This window comes from Symphodus melops, assembly GCF_947650265.1.
Source record: "Symphodus melops genome assembly, chromosome: 3".
NCBI lineage: Eukaryota > Metazoa > Chordata > Actinopteri > Labriformes > Labridae > Symphodus > Symphodus melops.
In genome coordinates, this window is record NC_136693.1 from 11,716,486 (window position 1) to 11,733,977 (window position 17,492).

At 37.4% G+C, this 17,492-nt stretch overlaps 3 protein-coding genes and 1 long non-coding RNA gene across 6 annotated transcripts; 3 read left to right on the forward strand and 1 right to left on the reverse strand.

The window, feature by feature from the left end:
- Nucleotides 1-1,353: 1,353 nt before the first annotated feature.
- Nucleotides 1,354-7,872, forward strand: LOC306820841 (uncharacterized protein). Of its 3 annotated transcripts, XM_079338849.1 has the most exons (11): nt 1,354-1,583; nt 1,803-1,943; nt 3,416-3,866; nt 4,425-4,511; nt 5,232-5,321; nt 5,536-5,600; nt 5,706-5,798; nt 5,998-6,148; nt 6,237-6,344; nt 6,899-6,947; nt 7,173-7,872. In XM_079338849.1, the coding sequence occupies exons 1-11, from the start codon at nt 1,579-1,581 to the stop codon at nt 7,652-7,654; spliced, it is 1,722 nt and encodes a 573-aa protein (XP_079194975.1). In that variant the 5' UTR covers nt 1,354-1,578; the 3' UTR covers nt 7,655-7,872. The 3 variants fall into 3 exon arrangements, with proteins under 3 accessions (XP_079194975.1, XP_079194974.1, XP_079194976.1); XM_079338848.1 differs by lacking the exons at nt 1,354-1,583; nt 1,803-1,943 and adding an exon at nt 2,919-3,127; XM_079338850.1 differs by lacking the exons at nt 1,354-1,583; nt 1,803-1,943 and adding an exon at nt 3,024-3,111.
- Nucleotides 5,298-5,774, reverse strand: LOC306820842. The gene is made up of 3 exons (XR_013778722.1): nt 5,689-5,774; nt 5,517-5,598; nt 5,298-5,378 (listed from the first exon to the last, which is right to left on the reverse strand). It is a non-coding gene; the product is annotated as an uncharacterized lncRNA (long non-coding RNA).
- A 1,184-nt stretch (nt 7,873-9,056) lies between the features above and the next one.
- Nucleotides 9,057-11,520, forward strand: terb2 (telomere repeat binding bouquet formation protein 2). The gene is made up of 7 exons (XM_079339467.1): nt 9,057-9,411; nt 9,622-9,703; nt 9,809-9,948; nt 10,277-10,338; nt 10,434-10,495; nt 10,576-10,655; nt 11,269-11,520. The coding sequence occupies exons 1-7, from the start codon at nt 9,348-9,350 to the stop codon at nt 11,379-11,381; spliced, it is 603 nt and encodes a 200-aa protein (XP_079195593.1). The 5' UTR covers nt 9,057-9,347; the 3' UTR covers nt 11,382-11,520.
- Nucleotides 11,521-13,639: 2,119 nt separating this feature from the next.
- On the forward strand, nt 13,640-17,203 carry sord (sorbitol dehydrogenase). The gene is made up of 9 exons (XM_079339466.1): nt 13,640-13,873; nt 13,963-13,996; nt 14,309-14,473; nt 14,710-14,869; nt 15,037-15,155; nt 15,589-15,654; nt 15,785-15,963; nt 16,449-16,570; nt 16,682-17,203. Exons 1-9 carry the CDS (start codon nt 13,820-13,822, stop codon nt 16,845-16,847), a joined length of 1,065 nt encoding a protein of 354 aa, XP_079195592.1. The 5' UTR covers nt 13,640-13,819; the 3' UTR covers nt 16,848-17,203.
- Nucleotides 17,204-17,492: the final 289 nt, after the last annotated feature.

Sequence of the window (17,492 nt, forward strand, 5' to 3'; positions counted from 1 at the left end):
ACAGCCAAAGACTACTGTGCAATATGTGTATTAGTGTAAACAAATTAAAAAGTCTATTTGCATATCAAGAGACCAACGGTTATAAATAAAGAACACTTCTGCAAGCTGAAGATAAGATGCCGATGCAAACTCGAACAGAAATGAGCTTACAATATATATTTCTTAACTCAGTTCTATGGCAAATATTTAAGGTGGGCTGTATCACAAGTTCCATCAACTGATAGCGCCTTTATTATTCAGTCTTAATGACTCAGTCGTCAGTTCAGTATCACAGTTGACATAGCTTTGCAAAGGTACTTTCATTTAGAAAATATGGCAACACTACTAATAGACACTAAGGTGTTCAATAAGCTGCAATAATGAAATTAATTTGTCCTGACAGCTCAACCAATTACTTTAACTGATTTATAGTAAGCCATGCAAAATTAATAAGAACTGAGTGATCAACTGGAAACGTTAAAGAATATTACCACCTGGTGGTGAAATGCAGTATTGCAAAAACACAGATTTCAATAAATAATCAGAGACACGACTGATGTGAGAAGAAGAATGGGAATATTTTGTTATTGCCTTCATCAGCATTAGATCTCAGCCCACTGCAATACACTACAAACGAAAAAAACAATGTGAGAGGATATTTTAATCAATTAGCACTTATGGGGAATGATCTTGAGTAATATAGTTTAGTAGTACTACTTTTGACTCGTTATTCTATTAGCTCTTTGAGCAAGAGATTTTTGTTATTGATGAAAATTAATTTGCTTTCATCAAAAATTAACCAGCCAATATTTCCTGAGAAGTGTGAACCTGAGCTGAGGAGCCTAGTTTATTTTCCCTTCAGTGTTGTGAAGAGGTGGAGCTCTGCAACTCCAAGACATCATTGGAGAAAACCAAAATTGAGAATAAAAAAACGTGTTTAATTATTATGAAGCATTTTGTTAATGTTTAAGCAGAGTTGTAATCATGGTGTGTTAGACCCCATAAAAATAAATAAATAAATAATCCAAATCTATTTCTGATTTTAATTGTTATTAAAACAGGCTATGGTCAATATAGTGTTAAGTGATGCTGAATGGCTCCCAAACTGTGAATATTTCTCCCACCGAGGATGATTTGATGACCTGTCAGTGACACACACGTAGCTATATGACTAATCATGCAACTGCTCCAGACTATTAACTGGATGCATATCATATTGGCCATACTATTTGTGTTTGTAGGAGGGCTTTTTCTGCAGAAACAACGCGAGTAGTGATAGCCTACATGAATAACATTTCGCTAGCTAGCGAACTTTTGCAAGAAAAGCCCCCCCTTTCCCAGCTTCTGCATGATTGGGTAAGCCAGAAGAATAGATTTAAATTTAAATTTGCACTGTGCTACTGCTGCACAAAGATGAACTTATCAGCAGACGAATCGTATCGATGCACCGTTTCATATACTTGTTTGGATATTGTGAACTGTAGATGCAAGCATTATACTTTGCATTTCTAAAATGCATAGTAAAACAGGAAGTTAATATCAGTTTACTGTAGAGGGATTTGAACCACTGATGACATTTTATGCAAAAACCCATTTACAATGAGGTATGCTATTTTTCTGTACCTGGCTTGTACAAAGTGCTTTAATATTTGGTCTCACGTTAAAATAGAGATTTATCTTTTTCATTCTACTTCAAATAAAATGCATTACTGTTTTTGTTATATTCTGTATACATTCTTGTGTTTACTGAGCTATGTTTGATACTTGTGGCATTTTAATACAGTATTGTTTTTTTTGTTTTTTGTTTTTTTTACGTCAATCAGGGTAAAACCAAAACACAACACACCATGGGGCAGCTGTGTCTCAATGGCAGAGTCGGTCATCTCTTATCTGGCAGGTCAAGGATTCGACCCCTTCCTCCTGAAGAAACTTATCCAAATGTCCTTGGGCAAGTCATCACTTTGGTGTGTGAAAGTATATAAATATAATTAGTCAAAACAGATGGACTCTTTACATATCAGCGTCTGCCATCAGTGTTTAAATGTGACATGCGCTTAAAAAAAACCTTTGAGTAGTGAGAATCAATCAATTATCCAATCAATGTCCTACCTACTTGTATAAGTAAAAGGTGAGCATAGCGTGCAGAGTTTGTCATTTTAATTTATGATGATCTTATTATTGTAAACTCTACTCTGGCGCTTGAGCTGCTGCTATTGGATCATTACAATTATTTTATTAGCATGAACTTAGGCAGCATATTGGCATTAAAATCATAGAATAATTCCTTATTCTGGAATAGTCCACTCGGATAACTAATGCGCTTGTAAATAACCTCCTACAAACTACTTTGACTCTAAATAAGGGAGGGGCTGCATGTGAAAGATAAAGTGAAATTCCATAATATGCTTTTCTTTGTTGTGTGGTACTTCAATATCTTATTAGTCCCATACTGAGCCAAGTATATTAAAACAATGAATTTTAAAAATCCCTTACATACTGGTAATGAGCAGTAAATAAGAAGTTATAACTGCCCCAAAGTTTTAGTACGTTTTCTCGGAATTAAGCATGAAAGAGAATTTCAATTGAATCATGAAGAGACACTTGCTAAATAGCAACTAGTTATCATAAATGTGTACCTCCATATAATGTTTTTTGTTCTTTCTTTATATATGATCTCATCTAACGAATATTTGAGATGTTTAAGAACATGACTGGAAATAAAAATACAATATATCCCTCTGAGATGAAGTGGAGTATTAATAGAGTGGAAATGTTTGTGAACAGTAAAGGGCTTAGAAAAGTTGCTTACAATACAATGCTCATTTACATAAACATATTGTATGAGTTACAGTGAACTGCATTACCTGGTTATAGTGGAGAACATTTGAAATCAGTTTTCATTTGAACTTTAGAATGGAACCATACAATGTAACGCATCATAATGCCGCATCATAATGGAGACATTCCACAGAGGTTTCTTAGTCAATATAGGACAGCTGAAAATTCACTTCACCTGCAGACTTCAGCCAGAGAGCCAGTCCTACCAAGTGCAAACAAATTTTGAAAACGAGCCAACAAATCAAAAACCTGAACACAATTTCAGTCAAGTTAGTGTAGTCTATCAACTGCACAGTAACTACTTCAACAGGTAACGTTTAAACAGATGGATTCTTCGATCACAAGACTGATCAGAAAAATGCTCAAAGTTTTTGATAAATGCATGATGGTCCAGAAGTTAAACAGTTTTTGTTACGGAAAATGATACCTGCTAAAAAAAGGGATTAGAATGTATAAATATTGGCAGTAAGGTTGAAAAGGTATAATATACTTTTAAATAATCTTGTACTCGAATATAAATCAATCTCTCAATGTGTAACATGCATGTTATTCCTATAGAACGTGTAGTAAAGTAGATTTTATTCTTTGTGTGTGACAGGAGTACCGAGAAAATCACGACAGAGGCAGACGCCGTCTTTCCTCTGGAGTTCAGAGAAAACAACCTCTCTACAAAAGAACCATCTCTGCCTCCAAAAATGGACCTGAATGCAGAGTTTGACCGAGTTATTGAGGGGATGGACTGGGGAGACCTGGTTTCCTCTTTAGAGGATACCCTCGTTAATATCATAGATGACCCTTCACCTCCAACATGTGCTTCACTTCCATCTTCTACTGCCCTGGCTGGTTTAGAGGTCAACACCCATATTCAGCCAGCAGAAGGTGAGGGTGTAAAGTTTGCGGAGAACACCTTCCTCGAAGAAGCTCTTGATTTCTTTGACCTGCTGAGCCCAATGGCCATTCCTCACGCATTGTTTCAAACACTGCCTAAGAAAGACATCATGGAGCCAGACAACATGAATGAGGGTTCAGACCAGTTCAGCTTTGAGCAGGTAAGATAATCAGTAAAGGATTACATCCTTGATTTACTTTTGATTAGTGTAAGAGGTACTTGACTATCTTTAAAAAAATGTAAAAACAATCGAATGAAATCCATTATATTCATAGAGCGCATTTAAAATCAGTCAAGAGGGGGCGGCTGTGGGTAGAGTGGGTAGAGTGGGTAGAGTCATCGTCTCTCAACCGGTAGGTCGAGGGCTCAATCCCCAGCTCCTGCGAGCAACATGTCCGATGTGTCCTTGGGCAAGACACTTAACCCTCAATTGCTCCCCCTGCTCTGTCAGGGTGTATGCAGTTCAGCTTAGCTCCTTCTTCACCACGACGGACCAATAGAGCGACCGCATGATTGCGGACAAAATTTTTAAAATGGAGCCTACATAAAAATTACCTCAGTATAAATAGAGATACATTTTTATGTCTGATATTTTACACCCTCCTTAGGCTCAAGATGATTCATATGGGACAGTCTTATGAAGACATTTCTAGTAGTGTGTTTCTATGCTCTGTCTCTATACACGTAATGATTGTTTTACTCCCCCCCTTTACTCCAGTGTCTGCCCTCTCACTCGTTTGTTAATGAGGCTCCAACATCTTCAGCCTCAGCAGCGATCTGTCCACCTGCTCCTCCCCAACAACAAGTAAGACTCCAGTTGCCTTTGAATTTTTGGGGTGTTCTGTGCTGAAACAACTGGGGGGGACAAAGACACAAGTGTTGTGTATCAGCTTCATTTTGATGTCAGTCTGTCTCACAAAAAAATTCTATCATTTACATTTCTATAACACACACTACCATACACAATTTCTGAAATATAATCCCTGTACTTTAAACTAAAATAAACCTACATAACTTTAAATAACTTTAAAAAAAAATCACATCACTTATGTATCACATAACATATTTCATATCTCTATGTGCAGTGCAAATGTGTAAAAAGGGTTTTTGTTTGGGCCAGACATAAAACAATGATTCAGAGTTCAAATGTAGCAGCTAAACAGTTAAAGAAGAAGTGATCATTATCAGGAGAAATATGTTTTTTATGTCTGATGTTTTACACCCTCCACAGGCTTTTTGTACATTTATTGAAAGAAGATGTTAGCCAACAGTTGCTTGAAGTCGGTGTGCCTCATGAACTTCTTTTGAGTTCAAGTTTGTGACACTGATGCTGCATTTAAGGAATTGTAAAGTTAAAAACATTTAAGAGTGATGCGCTGTCAATAAATCATCTGGAGATGTACTTTTGCTCAATTATTCTCATGGGAACATTCTTATTTAGCAGGTATCCAGTAGTGTGTTTCTATGTGCTCTGTCTCTATACAGTAATGATTGTTGTTAACCTCCCCCCCCTCTCTTACTACAGTATCTGCCCTATGACTCGACTGTATATACTCCCACATCATTGGCACACGCAGAATTCAGTCCTCTTGCCGCTCCTCCTCCTCAACAACAAGTAAGACCCCAATTAACCTCTCGTTCTCTCAAGTGTTCGGTGCTTGAAGCGTCACAACTGTAGGGGACAAAGACATTAGTTTTGACTTTGACCTGCAACAAATTCAGACAAAATAGTTATCTGCATTCACAGCAGCTTATTTGGGTGCAGTAATACTCTTGGTGGACAGATGCTTGATGCTCAGCTTGTTTCAACCCGTTCTTTCTCTTTGCAGTATATTGGACAACCATTGAGTTCTTCTGCAAGCTTGTACCAGAACCTGCAGCCTGCTGAAGTTCTGTAAGTAACACAAACATGAATGAACATAAACACAAGGAAACTACAGAGCACCTGTTTGTGCTGCCAACACACTCTGGCACACACTTACCTTTCATGTCTGTTTAGCGTTGGAGACATACAGTCCCAGGTTCCAGAGGCAAACTTTCCTACCACTAGCTCTGCTGCTCCTCTTCCAAGCACCTGCAAGGTAAACTCAAGGTAAGTGTTTGAGAAAAGGAATCTCCTGTTTCTTTATGCCACAAGATCTGCAACCATAAATCACAAATTGACTTTTATTTAATGTTTAGCATTTATCTTCAATGTGTGTTTACAGTGTATTTTCATACCTCTTTCCTCATAGAAGTTCATAGAGTGCTAACATGAATATTCACTACTGTTTTTTTTACCATAGGAAAAGACCTCTGGAAGAAACTCAGCAGAATGACCAGCCGTATATAAAGAAGCCACCAAATGCCTTCATGCTCTTTATGAAGGAGCAGAGGCCGAATGTACCAGCTGACATTAAGGACAAAGGGAGTGCATCCACCAATAAGTTCCTTGGACAGAGGGTGAGAATATTAGTTATGTGTGTTCTGACACATGTTTGGTGACAAAACTCGATAAAGTCTCTGACTGTGAATTGTCTTCTATCTGCAGTGGAATTCTTTGACATGCGAACAGAAGTCTGACTATTTTAAATTGGCCGAAGTGGAAAGAAACCGCCACAATGCACTACACCCTGATTGGACCGGCAGTAATAACTATGTGAGTACAACCTGCATGCATCACAACAACACAAAAACACACACATACACACACGTGATATGAATGCAATTTTCTTCTGTTGAACAAATGGTTAAACTTGATCCTGGCGATGGATCAAGTTTAACCATTTGTTGAACCTAAACACAGTCCAAGTTATGTTAGCCACAACAAACCAGATGCTTAAAACCAGTAGATCCCAGGGGCGCAGTGGTTAGTGCACACGTCCCCATATGGAGGTTACAGTCCTTAACATGGATGGCCTGGGTCCTGGGTCTTACATACATGTCAATCCCTACTGTCTCCCTGATTTCTATCTCTGTCCACTGTCCTATCTCTCTGATAAAGGCACAAAAAGCACAATACTTGCATGGATACTTTCATGGTGGCAATGGTGTGGTAGGCAGTTGTTTAGGAGTGGCAGAGGGGATTCAATTACCGGTAGAACAAGTTGATTCTAGTCTAATGAATTACTAAATTAGATTTTAGCATAAACCAGCCTATATGCTGATTCGTGAATCAGTAAAACACTGTCTGATGTTTTCGTTTCTGTTTAGGGCAAGAAGATGAAAAGAGTGAGAAGGAAACCATACACAGGAACTCAAGGTACAATATGATGTGTATGAATCACAGTAGGATTTGATGTAAAATTATAAAAAATAAAACCACCACACATGATCATGTCTGACTTCTTGAGTCACAGATTATGTTACATTGGTTTATAACTTATTTGTAAAATTTACATTTAAGAAAAAAGATGTGCTTTTAGTAAAGGAATATTATTAAATGCTGGTAAAAGACTGACCTGCTAAATTGGTTGTTTGTTGACAGGTGTGATGGAGCCTTCTAGGGAGCAGACAGGTGTTACAGCGCCTAGTCCCCTGCAGACAGTTGGGACGATGCCTCATCCAGTCCAGTTGGCCCTGCAGGAGCCACACAGGGAGACACCAATGATAGAGCCAGGTCCCTCTCAGTTAGTCCTGCAGAAGCTACACACTGGTCTACCTTCCTTTGTACAACCCTTGGACTCTCATAAGACACTGATGGTGGAGGTTTTCGACCTCTCCACTGGGGCAAAGACCGCAATTGAATTGCAGCCCCTGAAGTTCATTTTTTTGCCACAGCCAGAAATGGATGCTGGCATGATGGAGCCAAATCCCTTTGAGCCTGTCCTGGTACAGATTCCAGAAACACAAGCCCCGTTGCCTACGCCAGGATGCCAATCATGCTACTTCCCAAGAGTGTTTGAAGTCATCTCTGGGTTACAGCAGGATGAAACAACCTCCACATCCTCTAATGCCCCATGCATGTAGCAGCAGCGACCTTTCTTTACACCTTTTCTTTAGTGAGACAGTTCTTGTCATTTTATGGAAGTCAATGTTTATTTGAATTTCACTGATTTCTTGTTGAGTGAAAGATAAGTGCCAAACATTTGACTTCTGTTGTTTTCAAGGTTTTTTTTTTCTTGCATTGAACATTGTTATGAGTTGTCATGACAATGAAAAGAAATAAAAATAAAACGGAGAACTGATTTTCTTTATTTTGTTCTACTTATTAAGTTCATCCTCCTATCTGATATTACTAGCTATTTAGTACACATTACATTGATGTTTTATTTATATTAAATGTGATACGTTAGTAATCAATTATGTCTAAAAGAGTAAAGACAAGACCTGCTCACATTATTTTTATTGTTTTAACATTTTCGGTGGTGGAGAGAAAGTTAGTACATTTAAAATAATGTAGTTGTTGTGTGCAATGTCGACATGGCCTACTGGAATATTTGATGTCTTGACATTTACAACTATTGAGTCGTGAGGGGATGCAGAAAATGAAATGCTTTTAATCTTTGGACTCTAGATTCAAGAGTCCAATCTTGTTGGACTCTTGGCATCTCCTTGACATATGAACTCTGAAATAGTCACAGTTTGGTTTGTTAAGGTTTGCAATGACCTTGTAATGTTACATACAATGTGTCACCTGATGTCACTATAGCTCCTAACAAAACACAAAGTCCTCCACAAGGTTTTCGCAACACAAGGTTTGTCTTTCATTGATTTGACTTGAGTTTCTTCATTGTTTGTTTTAAGGTAAAACTGCAATGTTACAAAGAGAAAAACAATACAGTTAGTACAGATAACAAATTCTGCATATGTTTACAAAGCCTAAGCATTGCTATCTAACACAGAACGGCATAAACAAACACTAAGCTACATGCTCGCGAAGCAGGGAGAAATTTGTGAAAGCATGTGAGACTAAAACAACAGCTGGCGTGAAACTTTAATTTGTAATATCTCAGCTTCTGAATAATAATAATAATAATAATAATAACAACAATAATAATAACAACAACAATGATAATAATGATTATATTAATAATATTATTACAGACAAATGGTCTCCAAGGCACAAGCATACCAGAAACCCACTCTGCAGAAACATAGATCCTTTGTCTGTCTTTCTAAATGCTCCACTGCTGCATATGAATTTCCATACAACTACCATTATTGACTAGTAGATGGCAGGATGAATCATGAGGTGATGCAGAAAATGAAACGCTTGTAATCTTTGGACTCTAGATTATTATGACCACCTTTTAAAACATTTTTAACATAGATTTTAAATGACTGACTTTAAATTAAAGGCAGCACAAAGGTGACATGAAATAAGTGTCCTGCACTATGACCTGTACCTTAGCAGGTTAATTTTCCTGTCATTGAAACGCGACTTTACGACCGTATCCCACAACAATTGAATGCATCAGCTAGAATTACAAATTACAAAGCAACTTTCAGGTAATGGAGTTTGACAGGAAACGCAACACGCTAACTTTACAGATATTTGCTTTGTAAATTTAGCCAAATTTACCTGTCAAAACCATAGGTATTTATATTTATATGTATATATATATATATCTATGGTCATAACTAGCTAGGTAAACTTTACCTCCATTTTGCAGTCTTGACTCAGGCTTAGCTAAAAAAAAAAGAGACCGTAGCTAACATCATGTTTATGAACAAGTCCGCCTGGTTTTCAAGCAGTGTGCCTCATACACGTCAAGACTTCTGGAGTAAGTGACTTATCTTCAGGTCAAGATTTATTTTTTAATCACGTGAATGTGAATTTAATCTCACTTGTTAGCTTTTATGTTGTAGTAATCTCTTGAAATGAGCTCAACAGAGAGAACCTGCCATTAGCATTATTTCAAGATGTCATATAAATGAAGGTAAAGTAGTTGATTGAAGCTTAAGATGAACCATAAATACATGTTTTCTTGCAGTTTTAGAAGGTGGAATCATTTCTAATTGGAGAAAAGCAGATTACATTTTCAGTGAAGATGCCACATGTCCTGATACTCTGAGGTGAGGAGAGTGATAAAGAAATGTAAGCTGCAAACTTTTTCATGTAGTGCAGTAGTTTCCGTTTTGTTTTTCTTAAAAAAAATATGATCCTTTTTTGCATTTCAGGATATATGAAAGCAAGGATTACCTATGGAACAAGGTGGTGGTTTTTCACAGCTTGTTTCTGTCCGTCTGTGAGAAGCGCCAGAGTGTGAAGTCTGTGTGCATCGGTCATTATGTGCTGCCTCCAGCCTCGGTGCAGGAAGGTAGTGCAGAGCAAATGTTTGTGCTTCAATTATATACATATATATACTTTTACAATCAGTTGGCGTCTGACCCCACTATGACATTTTTAAGATAAGCCCGAGAGGTTGCAAACTAACTAAGAGAAGTAAGTGGAAAACATATCTAAAAAATAATCCAGTTTGACAATTTTTTTAAATGTTCATCTCTGACTTTATTAGAGTTATATATATGTGACCCAATCAACCTGTTAAAGGTCAGACGAATAACTGTAGACATTATTTTTTAATTATAAATTTCACAAAGAACAATTTTAAGACTGAAACATACTCAGTGTTTGTCTTATTTCAGAGGTGAGAGGAGTGGTAGGGCGGTTGATCTGGGAGATTGAAGTTGAGCACGCAGTTGCCCAGGTAGTCAAGCCACCATGTTATGGAATAAAGCCTTCAGCAGTACAGCACACCATGTAATTTATTGTCATATCCATTGATTGCAATGTATTAAACAGCGCTCTGATAAGAGAGGTATCTGCAAGAGTGAAGATGAGTACAGTGAAGACAGCAGGAACTGGTATGTTCAATTTCCACTGTGAATGTTTTGAACTGGAACTTAGCAATGTGAACTAATTCACACCTTTTGCTTTTTGGCAGTTCTGAGCCATCTGACACAGACTCATCTGAAAGTGAAGCCCCTGTATGTGGTCATGATAAAGATAGAAACATGCTTACAGGTACAACATTTAGCAACAGTTCCTGTGTTTCCTGTTTCCTTGTTTCTCTTAGGCGGTGTTTATTTGTCAATGAAAATGTTGATTAAAAGTATCTGTTGACTTACTTTGCTTTTTATGACTAAAAAAAATAAAAATGTATTAACAGTAACATTTTGGGTGAAATATTTGCTCATAAAGCCATGATAACTAAAAGCTATAAAAAACTATAAAAATGTTTTATACAGCCTATATGTTAGTAGTCTTACTTACCTTATCCTGAGGTAGCTCACTTATGTCTACAAATAGGTTCTGAGCTGAGCTGAGTTAATTTATGGTATTCTAACTTTTTATTGACATTTTTACAGCCAAATCTTCAAAATCAAAGACCCACGAAACTGTCTGAGAAACTATAACTAAAATGAAATTCAGTTCCATTTACTAAATTTAGACAAAAAAACAAAAACAAATGCAAAGACTAAAATGTGAATAAAATCAACAATTTTCTGAAAGCAACAACTTCTACCAAATTGTCAAAATTAACACTGCTACTGGGATAATGGAAAATGTATCAAGTTTTATTCACTGTGTTGGTAAACAACCCTTTTCTTCGTCAACATTACTGTGCTTACTGCAGGTTACATCAGCATGGACAATCTGCAGAAATATTCAGGTGATCTGCGTGATTTTCATCCCGGATGTTTCCGATGCTCCAACTGTAAAGCTCGTAGCTGCTTGCAGCTCATGTGAGGAAACATTCACCAAGAGAGAGCGGACTAGGTTTCTGTTTTGCTGTCCATGGTGGCAAGCTACATGTTTGTATTCCTGAGCTGCATCTGCATATTTTGAGGCAAATCAATTCAATGACAAAATAAATTTGAGAAATATGTATGTCATTGTGTCTAGTTATTGTTCTACCTATCATTGTAGTGTAACACAGTATTACTTTAGCCCTATTAAAAGGAACTCTATACAACTCTGACACCTAGTGTTTGAAATTGATACTCTAAGCTCTACTTTATACAGCTCTATATCGAAAACAAACCATTTTGCATCCTGTCTGATGACATAGTAAGGTAATTTTATGATTTAATTTCTTACATATTGGACCATTAGATAGACTCAGCTTACATGATATAACTTAGACTTTAGGCTAAAGAGTACTTCTCTTAAGGTTAAATCAAGGAATACGTGTTACCTGTAATTCTACAAAATGTCAAACTCTGCTCTTTATGAGTGAACTTCTTGTAACTAAAGTGTAAAGATCAAGTGTCTCAGAATAAAAGCATAGAGGGAGAGAAAATATTAGGCAGGCAGAGGATCTATCACAGTAACACCAGAGGGTAATAGGTAATTAAAAAGGCTTACAAAAGCTACATCAAGATCCTTTTTTTGGTCATTTTAATTTCGACATGAAATAGCCCAGCATGACGTGTGATGTCATTTAGTGTAAGTGCCTATCATATTTCCAAAACCCAGTAGGCTTATCCAAAATGACCAGCAGAGGTCCCCATGTTCTAACAAGCAATATCAGACACCAAATCCCTATATATGATTAAACTAAGGTTACTCAGATATCGTCTTCTATGTCAGGTATTCTACAGCCTGTGTTCATGACACACAGAAATACATCAGGCCTTGGCTATAAGCAATACTATGTAAGCACATTGCATTCACCAAAGGAAAAAAGTAGACACGTTTTGTCGTTATCATGAGAAAAGAAATGCTATCAAAGATCTGTCCGTTTACTATGATAGACCTTATACTTTATGCAGTGATACACTCAGCAGCCATTCGTCTTTATGCACAGTGGTTTGTGAGCGAGTTAAACGTTATCAAGGAAATGCAGCATGTCATTTTGTTAGACAGGTCAGAATTATTAGATATTACCCATAATATTAACAGTCTATGGAATTACCCTATCCTTAGGTCAAACAAAAAATAGAAATCCAAGTTTACAAACCAAATTATAACATAAAGGCCTATAAAAGAGGTCAACTTTTTAAAGATGGCTTGGTCCTTAACAATGAGTGAAAATTTAAAAAAGGCAGTGAATAAATTTACAGTGAAATAAATCAAGTGCCAAATGAAAAATAATAGCTCTAAACAATACCAGTCTAGGCCCTTCAGCTCTGCACACTCTTTGATAATATATTGATACTCGCACTGTTCCACTCCAAACTCCGTCAACGTCCAACTACCGAAGAGGGTTGGAAATCAATTTATTCTCAGGTGACTGTTACCTGTTCTACAAACAACACATTATCAGCAATAAAGTTAAAGCATGTCAGTAAAGTTAAATGCATTTCAGTAAAATAAATACTTAAAACAACATTTTATATAAAATGTTTAATCTCAACAACCTATACACCCCTCCACTTCATACATATAAACCCAAAGCTTGGTTCAGCTCTGTTTGACACTTCCTGGGTGAGAGAGAGTAGTGCTCTCAAGTCTGTGGAGTAACAGATGTGTAACAATGAATAACATGTTTTAATGTAAAAATGATCAATTTGGGTTTGAAGTCATTTGTGAATGAGCTATTCTTAATTATTATGAACCTATTCACACTAAGTACTCATAGCTAGTCATGCTAAGCTAACATTAACACATGCCTCTCAAATTGTCAGAAACTCAAATTCTCAACTCATTAAAGAAGAATCTGAAAAGCTAGAAAAGTTGAGTGTCTGAACTATTGTAGGGCTTCACTTACGTTTCTAAACGATAATAAAACTACAACATTGGTGTCTTTGCATTTGTTTTGGAGTTTACATTTGCTTTTGAATGTGCAGCGTTTCTAATATTAGAGGGAGTTGTGAAAATGTCATTTAAATTAAACCAAATATTGACAATACAGGCTTAATTACGTCTTTTTATCAATACTGGATAACATTTAACATTTATAATTTAAATTGTATTGACCGGTAAATTGTATTTCTTTATATACATTACACAGCCGATATTTTAATTAAGCAAAATCTCTGTGAGGTATTTTCCACCCCCGCCAAATGGACTGTGCTGCGATTTTCGACCAATCACGCCCTTTGTTTTGGTAGCAGCCCCTCTCCTAGGAAGTGGTGTCGCTGCTGATGGCTGTACTTTGACTCATTCAAAAGAAGAACATATTTGGCGTTTGTCTGTTCACTCGGACCAAGTATTTTTTTTTACTGCTAATTGGTACCTTGGTCATGGCGCAGGAAAATCTGTCCGTGGTGCTGCACTCTAAAGGAGACCTGAGACTGGTACGAGACCGAAACAAACTTGTATCATACGAGAAGTTCATATCTGTATTATATCAACTGACTGGACATTTTTTATCAAATTTTCAAAGGAAAATCGCCCTATCCCGGAACCAGAACCACATGGTGCAGTATAACATTGAACAATTTATAGGCTACTTTTTACAACATGTTCAAATAATTTAAATTGAAAAAAAAAAACATCGATCTACGCATCTACCTGTTTAACAGTCTGTTGATCAGTTTCACGCTGTCAAAATGAGTTACTTAAGTAATATTTACAGCTGGTTACAGCTGCCTTTCTGCTCTCTGAAAGACTAATTTAAACTACACAGAAACTATTCTTTGCTTTTTTGGGGGGCTTTTTGAAATGTACAGTATGGATAAATCAGATGGTCATTTTAACATGAATGTGTTTTTGTTTTTGTTTGTACCCAGAGGTTTTGCTCCAGATGCACTCTGTGGGAATCTGTGGATCGGATGTTCACTACTGGCAACACGGCCGAATTGGGGACTTTGTGGTTAAAAAGCCGATGATACTGGGTCATGAGGCTTCAGGGCGGGTGGTTAAAGTTGGAGCTGCAGTCACGCATCTTAAAGTAGGTAAGTGGGTGAGGAACGTCGGTGACGCAGAGCAGTGATGCAGTGTAATGCCTTTTGCCTCGATGCACCCTGCCATTCTTTTCAAATGAAAGTTTAAAAGGGGGTTGATAAAAGCTTTAAGGTTTCACTTTCTCTTGAAAAAAATGTATGTTAAAAACGTTCAGCCGTAGTCACACGATGAGTTGTTATTGCTATCTGTTGAGGTGCTTTTTATACTTCCCCTCATGTTTTTGTAGGTGACAGAGTGGCCATTGAGCCTGGTGTTCCCCGTGACATGGATGAGTTCTTCAAAAATGGGCGATACAACTTGTCTCCTACCATCTTCTTTTGTGCCACACCCCCTGATGATGGAAATTTGTGCAGATACTACACTCACAGTGCCAACTTCTGTTACAAGTAACAGTTTGCCCAGTATTTTATAGCTTTGCCACCAGCGATTTCCCAACAACATCTGCATGATCTGTTAACTGCCAAATGACTCTCTTGCTTCACAATTGCACATGTCCTTCCCTATCCCTTCCCTTTCTTCTTTTTCTTCACTCTCACTATTTTTCACCGCTCAGGTTGCCTGACAATGTAACATTTGAGGAGGGAGCTCTAATTGAACCTCTCTCTGTGGGGATCCACGCCTGTCGCAGAGCTGGTGTTACCCTCGGCAGCAGCTTGCTCATCTGTGGTGCAGGTAAAAACAATTAACCTTATATTTAAACAAGGCTTTTGTATGACACAACAGGATTCTTCAGAGTATTATTCAAGTAAGTATGAAATACACATTGTCACTGAAATTAAACAGCATGTCTCTACAGGTAAGGAATCTGTTTTGACACTCAGTGGGTGTAGTTGTGAGATTCATACTGACTCAACAAAACCTCAGTGTAAAGCTTATGAACCTGAACGCACCGTGTAAGAGACTTAATATTTAACAAACCCCTCCTGTTGTGAAAACAACATTTCAGACAGCTGTGTTAAGCTGACCATGCACTATGTCTATTACTATGTCTCAGAAGTGTTCACAGTCATGTAGTTAGAATACACCTCAAAGCATTAGATAAGTGGACATTTACTAATCTGTCTACAGTTCAAACAGTCTTGTGTATTTCTCTTCTACTCACCAGGACCAATTGGGTTGGTCTGTTTAGTCGTGGCTAAGGCGATGGGCGCCTCACAAGTCGTCGTCACCGGTAAGACACAAGCTTTATGAACTGAAAGGCCTCAGAACAGAAAAAAAAAACATAACAAAAAAGCATTTTGGTTGCAGCCTCTCTTTAGTGGTTTATTCTTATCTTTCTATATCCACTTTCCTTTGCTCAGATCTGTCCTCAGAACGTCTAGCTATAGCCAAAGAGTTGGATGCAGACTTCCAGCTGACAGTTACGAGAGGAGACACACCCCAGCAGCTGGCTCAGAATGTAGCAGACATGCTGGGCACTCAACCCAACATCACTATTGAATGCACCGGTGTTGAGAGCAGCATTCAAACTGCCATCTATGTATGTTATTATAGATTATATTATATAGTAAAGCAGCTCTGAATAAACTACATACAACAGTGCTTTTACTCAGGTGCTGCACTTAATTTCTGCTCTGGAGTATTTGTAATTTGCTTCATTATTTTCATCCATTGCAGGTTTTACCTCTTAAAGTACTTAATACTATCTAGACAAGACTTTTCAAAGTATGTTGCATTTGAATAGCTTAATGGTAAATCGTATCTTTAAAATTAGCTCAACCTCGCAGCAGCCACTAAAATTAATCATTCATTTCATAATAATACTACTGGATTTTTTTTGCAGTGGCTTTTTAAACTGAAAATAAATATTGTTTGGAATAGTTGTAATGGATTATTTTAACACTGAGGTAACACTGTTATATGTAAATTAAGAATCTGAAGACTGTCTCCTTTACTTGTAAATGTTAAACGGCAGATTATTTGTAGATAAAACTAATCCTCAATAAAAATATTTTTTCCCATCAGGCAACTCGTTCAGGAGGTGTTGTGGTGCTGGTTGGTCTCGGCTCTGAGATGGCCACTATTCCCTTGATCAATGCAGCTGTAAGAGAAGTGGACATCAGAGGTGTTTTCCGCTACTGCAATACGTAAGAAATGACCCGTGCACTGCCTTTTTTGTGCAGAATAAAAGACATCTCACTTATTTTTCTATCTCAGAGGTTGATCTCTTAAGTCAAATGTTTGTGTCTGCCTTGCAGCTGGCCGATGGCCATTGCCATGTTGGCTTCAGGTAAAGTAAATGTAAAACCCCTCGTGACCCACCGTTTCCCTCTGGAGCAGGCGGTCCAGGCCTTTGAGACCACCCGTCAGGGTCTGGGGATAAAGGTCATGTTAAAGTGTGACCAGACTGACCAGAAACCCTGAACGGACCCACTGCAGTGACAAAACCTGACCAATTGAGAGCAAGTCAGCGAAACAGATAAACATCCACACACTGGACTTTTGACCTAAAGAAAGATAACAGATGGCGCTCAAAGAGACGCTCTTACAAAAACACTGTGACAAACAACAGACCGCTGCACTCACTGCATGTCAAACCTGTTTTAAGCATGAAGAGGTACGAGTAATGATTTAATACGGTACAACTTTGTTTATTCATCAAGATTTCAATATTTTTTCATAGCATTTAATCCATTTTAAATGACTGATGATTTACACGTGGCACTGTATAAAAATAAAAATATAATTATTATAATAAAGTGTTACTGCTTCTGTCTTCATATCTTGTTTTCACAATACTTGCATTACCGACATACAGCCATTAGGTGGAGCTAGATACTGTAAGTAAAAAAGATCTAACCGTTTTTTTTGTCCCACTGTACACTCGATAAGAGAGGGGGGTAAAAGTGTATTTGGATCTCTAAAGTTAAGGTCAACCTGAAGCTGAGTCATTAAACAGAGTTATTAATATGGAGTGTTGTTGGACTTTTACAGTACACTTTACTGACATATATTTGAGTACTTCATTCGTGGTCTAATCAAGTGAACTGAAATGTTCAAAACATGTTT